Below are 11486 nucleotides of genomic sequence, written 5' to 3'. Positions count from 1 at the left end.
TCACGGCATTTCAAGAATTGCTTTTGCAAGTTTTCCCTCCTTAAAATCATTCCAATACCACTAACCTCATTTAATTGTACTTTAAATTTCAGAAACAACTTTTTTAAGTGCCTATATTTAAAAAACATATTTTAATGTTCGAAATAATTGAATTAAATAAACGAATGAAGAAGAAATAAATCAAAAATTAATAAAACGCAAACTCTTTCGTTTAATGCAAAATGTTATATTTATGTAAAGTAAAGCATTTATATCCAAAATCTAGAAAAAATGATTATTATTTCGAAGTGGGTATTTTTATGAGCAGAAATATCATTCCTCAGTGTTTTTATCTTACATTTTTAAATAAATACATTGAAAAGCAATCCATCTTTCATAAAAAGCAAAGTGGAAATTATTCCTATAGTATTTAAACGCATGAAATTATATTAATGAACGTATCGTTAAGTATTCGAAATTGTGTCAAACATCAGGCTAACTCTCGCCAAATATGACACTTTTAGATAACGTTTAAGATGTTGTAACCTCTTCTAGAACTAACCCTTATCAGTAACACAACCGCATTGTAAACGAGACGATTGATTGACAGCTTTATGATTCGTACGCAAAGTGTATTGTACGCAACCTGAACACGCGAGCCGGCGAATGGTTGCCGGAAGAAATAATATTTAAAGTGCGAGAACCTAGTTATCTTTTTTAGATAAACAAAGCCAGTTATCGGTGACGAATCGTTGCGGTTGTTTCTAAAATTCTTGAAGTGTTTCTTTTTGCTAATAAAGATGGAAGTTGAAAGCGTTATGGTCACCGGAGCAAACCGGGGAATCGGTTTGGAATTAGTAAAACAATTGGTGCAATTACCTAAACCTCCTAAATATGTATTTGCCACCTTCAGAGATGACAGCACTGTTCAGGTTAGTTTTCTTTTCTTTTCATTTTTTTCCAAACCGCAATTTACTTTTTGTGTTAAACCAGATTTTCTTTTTTTTATTTGATAAACTTGAGCTAAATAATTTATAAACATCTAAGATAAATACGAAAAGAAAAAAAAAAAATGAATAACTCATAAACAAACAGAAGCTCCATGGTTATTTAGTCGAGTCAAACTAACATATTCTCAAAACCACAGATGCCATTTAATTAAACATGAAAGACAAATTGAAAATTATATTGCGGTGGTTTACCTCCAGTCGATGTCATAAATCATTTTTAAGTTAAGCTGTAGCTAAAAAAAAAAAAAAAAATGAATTCGTGATAATTAGGGTTCGATTTATTGAACCACATTAAAAGAAGTAGCCATGGATTTGTTCTAGATTTAGATAAAAAAAAACGCATGCTGCTTTTAATAAATAATTCATACTGAAAATTAAAATCCTTAAATAGGTTTAATTTTTAAAAAAAAAGCTGGCATTCTTTTTGTAAGCATTAACAAAATAATCGTTTTATAAAAGCAGATAGGCACAGAGTGCAACGGTTGATACCTAAAACTTCAAAGTGAAACATTAACAAAATATGCATTTCGCGTTAAAGGCTCGGAATTGGTAGAGATTTTTTTATGCAATTTATATATATATATATATAATATGAATGTGTTATTCGTACGAAAAACATTTTTAAAAGCAAAAAAAAAAAAAAAAAAAAAAAAATCCTGTTTTTATACATATAGTTAAATCTAATTTTTAATCTAGAACAGCAAGAAAAAATAATTAATTATTCATTTTCATTGCCTTTAAATTTCAGAGGGTAATAATTCTTCGCTATTTAATGGAATGGTTATTTCAGCCTAGTAAAAATAAGTTTTGTTAAAAATTCGATTTATGTTTATTTCTTTTTACCATTAATTTGTCCACACTTGTCTTTAGAACTTGAAATATGTTTCGAATTTGCCACTTCGAGCGATTTTTAGGACACTAATATTTATAGGTGGATCCTAGCGCATCCCACCTCTTGGCGTCTTTTTGAATTCTCGCTGATCGAGTGGCGATAACGTTGCCAATGTAGCAACCTACACGGAATTTTTTTTTTCTTTTTATTTTATTTTATTCTTTATTATATTTATTTCATTTTTTTAAATTTATTTATTTTATTTTTATTTTTATTTATTTATTATATTTATTTTTTATTATATATATTTTATTTTATTTATTATTATTTCTGGCCTTCAAGTATCGCTTTTTTATTAAAAAATAGTAATAACAAATACTAAATTAGTAGTCAACTTGGCGAGATTTCAAATAAGTCGCCAAGAGGTGGGCCCATCTAGGATTTTACCATATTTATTTAACTGTACATTTTTTAAACTTCTGGTATTTCAAAACAATATAACATCGTTAATATATCCGCAGTTTAGAAATTTGTTCTTGAATGCCCGAATAGACTTTATTCTAGTTATTGATTAAAATGAGTATATTTCCCACATTTTTTATATTGCGCAAATATAATGAACTATGTTTTTTTTTTGTATTGTTGTTAAAAGACTTAAAAACATCGTATAATTTGTAGTATTATTATAAATTTAGAAATTTGTTCTTGAATGCCCGAATAGACTTTATTCTAGTTATTGATTAAAATGAGTATATTTCCCACATTTTTTTATATTGCACAAATATAATGCACTATGTTTTTCTTTGTATTGTTGTTAAAAGGCTTAAAAACATTGTATAATTTGTTGCATTATTTGGGTTGTTTTATGTAAGAAATTGCCATCTTATTAAACATTACTGTTGTTTAATTTCTTAGGATCTCAAAAACATTAAAGATTCATCCAAAGAAAGTCAGGTTATCTTGGTCAAAATAGGTAAGTTTTTTAGACTTAAATAAGTTTCTCTCCTTTAAAATTAGAATGTGGCAATTTCCACTGATCAGCGGAATTCGTTCAGAATTTCTATAGTAATAAAAAAATGAATAAAAGGAAAAGTTGAAATATCCACCGGATTTTTGCAAAAGTTTAAGGATATTCTAGAGATATTAATAAGTTTAAACAAATAAGAATAAATAAATAATAGTAAATAGAGTAATCTCTTTAATAATATATTATTAAACATTTTTATTGAACTTCAACTTTTCATGCTTGTAAAGATGGCATGATTTTTCACTTATTTCTGATATGTTAGAATTTTGAGATTGTCTACGAACAAGTATATTTTTGATGACTCTACATTATTCTAGTATTTGTAGAATTTAATTATCAATTAATCGGTTGATCTAATTAAATTTTGATTCTGTACAAATAGTGCCATCTGATGGTGAATGCGAAAAAATATTTTTTTCTAAGGTTTTTAATATTTATAGTAATTTATTAAAAACTAAAAAATAGATAATATAATATAATAATTCATTAAAATCTGAAAAGTAGATAATAATTAAAATAATGAATATTAATTCATTATTGAAAGTGTTTTCATAAGCGACTTTATTAAATATTATAACATGCATAAAAATTATACAGAAAATGCTACCAATAGTCTTAAACAATATTAACATTGAGTTTGCATTCTACCAGAAAGGTTTGTATCTGTCTAATTTGTGACTAGTTGCTTTCAGTTTGCATTTAATCCAATACTGATATAAATAATTTTTTAGCTCCTCAAGTTACATTTATTAGAATCATGACTCAGTTCGCGTTATGATATTAAAAAAAAAGAAAATCTTTTTCATTTTCTTCTTTTAAAAAACAAACCTGTGAAGACATCAAAATTTCTAATTCGAAGCATCGAAACCGAATAATATTTTAGGATTAATTTGTCAATTTTATTTTTAAAATTCGCTCTTAATTATATAGCAGCGATGACATGAAAACAAAAACAAAGAATTGTTTAGTAGCGTTGGAAACTGCGTGGGTACAAATTCAAATAATTAAAACAATAAAAAAAATATTGCTATAAAAAGGTTTTTAAGCATTTTTGAAAGTTATTATAATTAGTTAAAAACTGTGCAGAAAGGAAATTGATAATAATATTGATATATTGTAAATATTATACAATATGCTATCAATTTTATGCTACAAAATCATAGGGAAACATTGAATAACTTTTAATTAAAAATGGAATTGATATTTTAAAGAACCCTTTCTGAGTGTCTATTATCCAACTGGTATTTACATGCAAACTTTGATAGATCTAGATCCAATAGCCTGCGCTGTGAAGCGTTTTTGAAAGATTTTTCCATCATGATGTCATATTACACATGTGATATGAAACAATTCACCGTCTACCTGCTATAAACATTTTCATGTCAAAACCATCAATTTTTGGATGGAATGTGGATTTGTAGTTTGTTTATGAAAACAATACATTTATTTTTCCCGAGACACAAGATGTAATCGAAGACCGGCATAAAGGATGAAATGCAATAGTTGGTTGATCACGTGCTATTACCTTTGCTAAGAATGAAAATCGATCTGAAGAGAAAGAAACCTTATTAGAAATCTAAAAAATAATACGTGATTAACCAAAGAAAAAGACTAAGAACAATAAAACATCAAGAAAACGAAAATCAAATTAAAAATTTTTGATAGAAAAAGTACAACTTAAAAATTTTGTCGGAATCCATAGTGGCATTTTCATACACTCATGGCTGCAAAATCATAGGATCATGAGTTCGAAATTCGATTTTCACAGAAGATTCGTCGTGTATCAGTTTGCTGTACATTAAATCTTGTACCGAGTGAAATTTCTTCAAACCGATGTTCCATAAACTTTTAGAGAGTGGATCGATGATTCAGGTGTCGTCCCCATCATCTGACCAGGACTCAAAGTTATGAAGTTGATTTAAAAAATATCTTATATAGTTTCGAAATACTATATTAATTTAACTTTAGAATTTCTCATGGAATTATTAAATGTTTCGAAATTAAATTCTTTTTTACTTTCTCGTATATGAATTATGGAGAAAGTATTATAATCATCAAAAAGAATTAGAAATCGAGATTTTGAAGAATATCCACGTTTTAATAATGAGTTCAAAAACACATTTTTGGCATTATGTTTGTCTGTGAAAACAATAACTCAAAAACGCATTGAGCTAGACAGATGAAATTTTGTATATTCAATTTATTTCAAATTTGTAGAATTTTATCAGAATTTGAACGAAATACATTAATCGAAAGTCTGTCTGTTCTTTTTCCTGGTTACAAGTGAAAATTATAAATTAAAAAGCCAGATAGATAAAATTTGTCACACAGTTTAAGAATCTAAAATGTAGATCCATGTCAAATTTAGAATCTAATCTGACAAAGGATTGATCATTTTTTGGTCTCTTCTTTCGTATATGTGTATATGCAATAAATTATAAACACAGTAATTTCAATCAATATACTCGGTATGCGATTTTGTGACTGTAACTGTAGTTCCGTATCAAATTTTGCTTTTAATCTGTCTGAAAAGAGTATCCAAAATGCAGATTCACTCGACAGATTCAAGCCAAAGATGTATATTTTGTAACTAATGTTCACAAATTCTATATAAGACATTCGTGCTCTTACCAAGGCTCTTAATTTTATATGGCGAGAAGTAGATAAGTTTCCAGTGGACAATAGGCGAGAATGTTTCGGAAAAGCCATTGCCGATGGCTTTATATTGTAAGCTGTATGTTATTTCTATTATTTCCATGCATTTTATGTGTGCTTCATTTTAATTCATAAGCTTAATAAGAATATTAAAATTCATATTTATCATATGCCCCAAATCCTGTGAAATCACTCATTTGAAGGACTTGTAACTTATTTTACATTAAACGGAAATAAGCATTTATTTTCATGCACTGACTTCACAATAAAATGTTTCTCATGTTTTTCATCACATCTTTCCTGTATACCTTTTAAGGATACTGACCGCAGAGGAAAGCAGTTCGTTACCGCTATCCATTGCGCTACTGTTTTTCTGACAAACATTTTTCTAGCTAACACTGCTAATATTAGGTACTTCCATGTGTGATACAGCGTTGTTGATAAATCATCTCAGTTTGGAATGCATAAGTGCAGGATGAGTCAAAAGTCGGAACAACTTTTGACAACAGTAGGTAGAATTGTTTTCGAAAACAGAAACATGATATTTGTACAGAAATACAGAAATGAAGCTGGATTTTTTTTTGTTGCAAAAATAGAATTTTCTTTAACTGAATTGAGAATTTTAATCATCATATGGTTCAGGAATTAGTGGAGAGATATTTAATGGGAATAATCACAAAGAATAATCTTTCTCAACACTGGGTCATTCAGTGGAACGGCTGCAGATAATGATACAGGTAGCTGAGAAACACCATAATTCAGTCATTATTTTATCATAATTTCAAATACCGCTCATATAAGAATAAAAATATCTTAAAAATACTAAGACTTTGTTTGGTTATATTAACGTCCCGTTTGAAGCAACACTAGGGCTATTTTGGGACGGACCTCGTAATTTTGAACCGCGGTCAGATGACGAGGACGACACCTGAGCTGGCACCCCCCTCTCCACACCACACCACACCACACCAGCGGGAGAACGTTTGGTCATGAGGGATTTAACGTGCAGCAGACTCCCTTACACGACGGTTCTTCAGTGGAATCGGGTCACAAACCTGAAACCCTCCGGTTCCGAAGCCGGGACCTTATTACCAGACCACCGCGGTCCACTAAGACTTGGATCTCAGTCACTGCATTGGATTCCCAGGCAATTATCTGTTTTACCATTTTGATAAACCAACTCTTCTTCCAGACAACACTTACGTGATACATTTTGTTTCGTTTCATTTCAATATAACATATTTTGAACATATTGTGTCATCTAAACACAAATTGTAATAAATATAATTAAATTTGTAAAAATTATTCCAGATATCACAAAGATAGAAGACATCCAAAATGCTCGGAAGATAATTGAAGACTCGGTTGGAGAGAAAGGGCTGAACCTCCTGATCAACAACGCAGGTGCCGTGAAGTGGCAGGGTTTCCCAGACATAACGGAAGACAATATGCTGTTTCACTTTTCCACCAACACCATTGGCCCACTCATGATAGTGAAGGTAAGGCTATCAAACAAGTAAAATAATCTACTGATGAATTAGAAGCTTCTGCAACCTGAACAGCGTGTATCATTTCAACGCAGGTTGTGCAATCGGGACCTAACTGCATTGTTATGAGTCTCTATGTTCTTACGACTTACTGACAACTGTGTAATGATGGTAATTGATATCCAGAGTGTAACAAGGTTTCGGGCCTCCCTACCATCGTCAATATTTATCATAGGCAAGGCCGGCCATTCATGATTACAAAAGGTAATAAGTTAGGAATGCTGTTATAATAATTGTTCCAAATTGCAAGCAATTTTATTTCAGCAAGTTTGAGTGAATGGCTCTTGAAAATTAAAATTATTTGAAAATACTACGAAAAACAATCTGGAGAACTTGAGGCTTATATGCAGTTGCCTAATGTACCAAAATGTAAGCAATATTTAATTTTATTTTAATAAGCTTGAGTGCTCGTCTCCTGGGAATGAAAATGTTCTGAAAATGCTACAAAAAATCTGGTGAATTTGGGGTTTATAGGCAGTTGCCTAATTTGCTTGGTTATTTATCTACACCACTCAATTCTATTTTTCTGCCCTATCCATATATTGCTATTTTATCCCATTCATTCTTAAGTGTTACTGTTAATTGCATACTGGAGACAATTGGTGCTCTGAGCATAATAAGATTATTTCGTCATCCTTCCACTAAAGTCATCATCATTTATGATAAGCAAGCTCGGCCATTCATAACAATTTGATTTTCAATCCAATTTAAATTTGATTGCTTATTTCTAAACTCGATTATTTCCAGGAAATGCTACCTCTTCTGCAGAAATCCGCTGCTAATAAAACTGATGGTTTAAGTGTGTCAAGATCAGCTATCCTCAACATTTCTTCCATTGCCGGTTCCATGGCGACATTATCTCCCGCAAGTCCTCTGGGGACGAATATCATGGGATACAGAGTCAGTAAGGTTCGTAAAAAATTAAACTCTCATATCTGAAACTCTTATTGGCAGTTCTTTAAAATCTCATTTGTAAAAAAAAAAAAAAAAAAAGTAACGTACCAGGAATAGTTAAAGAAATCAAACATGTGCATAATTCCATTGTCAGATCTAAACTCTTATTGGCAGTTCTTTAAAATCTCATTTGTGAAAAATTTTTTAGTATAACGTACCAGAGAAATCTCATAATAGTTACAAATATCAAACATGAGCACATTTTTGCAAAAATAAATAAATAAATAAAAATAACCCTAATTATGTTAGTCCTGTATTAATTAAAGATACACATCAAATTTCAAAAATCTAACTGGTTTTTTCTTTTAAATGTAGTAACTAAGGTCACACACATGCATACTGACAAATAGTCTGCAAGTTGATAGGTTTGGTCCAATACATAATGGAGTTCTAATGTTATAGTATTAACATCATTTGTCAAATTTCATTTCTATAATTGTTGTACTTTTGAGCTATTGTGTTCATATACACACAAGTAAAGAAATTGACAAGGTAGATAGGTATGCATTTATGCCAGGAATCGTTTATTTTGTGCAATATTTCTATTCCTCAATATATTTATTTTGTGCAATAATAATGTGGCCCAATATCGGGCTTGATGAAATGAAAGTTTTCATTGCAATGAGTTACGCAATGATTTGGACCACTTTTATTTCTGGAGATGTAACAAACGTGTGACCATACAACGAAGCTGTTGAGATAGGATACAATTGGCTTATGTTCTGTGTAATTTTTGAATAAAGTTCAGGTGATGCTTTCATCTGATACGACCATGAAAGTTTGACAGCCAGTTTTTTGATAGTTTATCTATCCTGCTTGAATAGGTTCAGAGATTTTTCGCTGAGCAAGTTTTAGGTAGAGAAGTCTGCCTGGCTAACTTGTTTTATAATGATAATCTATTAATTCTATTTTAATGCATAATTGTAAATTGTTTTTTTGTGATAAAATTTAATTTTAAATAGAATTGCACGGGTGGCTTTTATAACCTTTGAATTAATTCTTTAAAAGGGGATTTTAATAAGCGTTAATATTTTTATTGATTAAGTCAATTCAATATTCTGTATAATTGGACAATTTATTGGTTATTATTATTTTTTTACTTGACTGTTTAATGAATACAGTAACGGAAGATATTAAAATACAGGGTGATCAAGAAATAACAGGAAGTGTTCGGAGCCCTGTAGCGTTTTATGTACTGGATGAAATATAACAAAATTTGGCCACCACACTCATTAAAGTATGCGATTTTGATTTATCAAGAAAAAAATAGTACCAAAAAACGCCGATCTTGGCGCTGTGATCGAAAACTTTATTATTTAATTTGCTTATACGGGTACTTTGTGACATGGCATAGAAGAGAGAAGGAAGGGTTAAGTGAATTTAAGGCATTCTGCAAAAATTCGCCCGTAGATGGCGTTGTTACTACATGAACGCGCCTTATTAGTCAAACTGTTTTATCAGCGAGATGAAAATGCCAGTGCTGCTCTTCGTGAATATCGGCGGTTAAAACAGTTACGTAGAGGATCAATGACCATAACTAACTTACGAAGAATGGTTGAAAAATTTGAAACAACCGGAATTCTTGGTGTGCAACCACACCGAGGACTAAATGTATCAAGCAGGAACAAGTTGAAGATTGCCGTTATGGATCAGGCGATAGCTAATAAGCAGGGTACCAGCAGTACTCATTCAATATCACGCAAAAAGATATCCCTTTCTCGACGGTGCAAGATATATTGAGTAAGATCCTGAAATTTTATCCGTATAAGATAACATCCATTCTCTGTTAACACTGATTTGAATCTTGACGATTTCTGGTTGTGGGGCTGCTTGAAAGACGTTGTGTATCACAGACGAATAAATGCCGATATGTTGCGAGCCACCGTCGGAAACCCCGTGTATTGTATGCAATTATTGGAACATCAAGTAGGTGGTCACCTAGAGTCAAATTTGCTAAGTTGCTATAATAAACATTTTTCATTGTTATTTGGTGTGGTACTATTTATTGTTTCCATTGGTAGTTATGTATTCTTTTTTCACACATTATGCGCTTGGAGCGCCAGATTTTCCCCTATCAAAATTTTTTGGTACTAATTTTTTTTTTTTTTTTTTTGATAAATCGAAACCGCATACTTTAATGTTTATGGTGGCCAAATTACTTTATATTTCGTCCAGTATATAACGCACTACAGGGCTCCGAACACCTGCTGTTATTTCTTCAACACCCTGTATAATAAAAACATTTTGTTTTAAATGTTATTTGAAATATCAGTTATTTTAAACAATGCGAACATTTTGATGGTTATAAAGTCATTAGCTTATGATAGTATTTTAATGAAATTTCTTTTTTTTTATTAATGTTTTTATGTGCATATGATTTTGACACACGGTTAAATCCTACTAATACCCTCACTTCAGTTTTCACTTTCTAATTAGATTACATATTCTTTTAAGGAAATATGTTTTACTAATTCTTCTTAAATGTTGTTGAAAATCATCCTTGTGGAAAGTTAGAGAAGAAAGATTCTATTTAATGTTTGTTTTGTTATTTTAAGACGGAAAATAATGGTTACAACATTATGAAATTTGGTCTCCATTAGAAAGATTCTTGTACGCATTGAAGCGAATATACGCAAGACAATTAAAAAGATTTACTCACAGTTTAACGGAATCATGTACATAAAATATATTTGAAACCATTTAATTTCAATTAAATATAATTAATACAGACTTGTTCAACAATATTGGCTTATTTACAGCTAATTTGTTTTGCCACGTGAATCTCTAATAATTTATTTCTTCTCGCAGGCAGCCCTGAACATGACCATGAAAGTAGTTGCCCTCACCATGACTCAGGAATCAGGTATCTTGTTGGTAAACATGTGCCCTGGTTGGGTAAAGACAGACATGGGTACAGATCGAGCCATGCTAGAAGTTTGGGACAGTGTTTCCGACATCATAAAAACACTTCCTACTCTCAACGAATCACACCATGGAACATTCCTGGACAGGCATGGCAAAACTATCCCTTATTAGACTCATTCATGAACTTATTTATCTCTTTTCAATCAATTTTCAATCGTGAATTCTGTGTCATATTGGTTAAATGGTTTGAATAGTAACTTCATGGCAATGCATGAAACTCTGTTGTACAGAAATAACGATTGAAGATGGTGAACATCTGTTAATTGCCAAAAGGAAAAAAAAAAAAAAAAATCGGAAAGTCTGTTTTTTATTTGAATAAATTTTTTTATTTGTTTTATGTGCTGTTTTTAATTTGTTTAATAATAGGGTGATTTTAAACTTGAAATTGAAACAAGAATCAGTGGTGGCTCTTTCATTAGGGTACAGAATTGCTGAATAGTGGTGTAGCGAAGGTAAGTGGCGCTAGGAGCATGTGATTTTTAATCTCTTCCAATCGTAATCAATAACTTAGCAATGGCAAACGGCGCGAGGGGGAATATCATTTTTTTTCTCCCTCT

At 30.8% G+C, this 11486-nt stretch overlaps 1 protein-coding gene across 1 annotated transcript; it reads left to right on the top strand.

The window, feature by feature from the left end:
- Window positions 1-649: 649 nt before the first annotated feature.
- On the top strand, window positions 650-11266 carry LOC129987440 (C-factor-like). Its single transcript, XM_056095424.1, has 5 exons — window positions 650-911; window positions 2737-2794; window positions 6815-7002; window positions 7798-7959; window positions 10813-11266. The coding sequence occupies exons 1-5, from the start codon at window positions 780-782 to the stop codon at window positions 11038-11040; spliced, it is 768 nt and encodes a 255-aa protein (XP_055951399.1). The 5' UTR covers window positions 650-779; the 3' UTR covers window positions 11041-11266.
- The last annotated feature ends 220 nt before the right edge of the window (window positions 11267-11486 follow it).

The sequence above is a fragment of the Argiope bruennichi genome, chromosome 10 (genome assembly GCF_947563725.1).
Source record: "Argiope bruennichi chromosome 10, qqArgBrue1.1, whole genome shotgun sequence".
Lineage (NCBI taxonomy): Eukaryota > Metazoa > Arthropoda > Arachnida > Araneae > Araneidae > Argiope > Argiope bruennichi.
Note: the sequence above shows the minus strand (reverse complement) of the source record. Positions and strands in the feature narration are given on the sequence as shown.

Coding starts and splice junctions, on each gene's coding strand:
- LOC129987440 (XM_056095424.1), top strand. CDS start 780: ATGGAAGTTGAAAGCGTTATGGTCACCGGAGCAAACCGGGGAATCGGT. Junction 7,003..7,797: donor GCCCACTCATGATAGTGAAG/GTAAGGCTATCA, acceptor GATTATTTCCAG/GAAATGCTACCTCTTCTGCA. Junction 7,960..10,812: donor TGGGATACAGAGTCAGTAAG/GTTCGTAAAAAA, acceptor TTCTTCTCGCAG/GCAGCCCTGAACATGACCAT.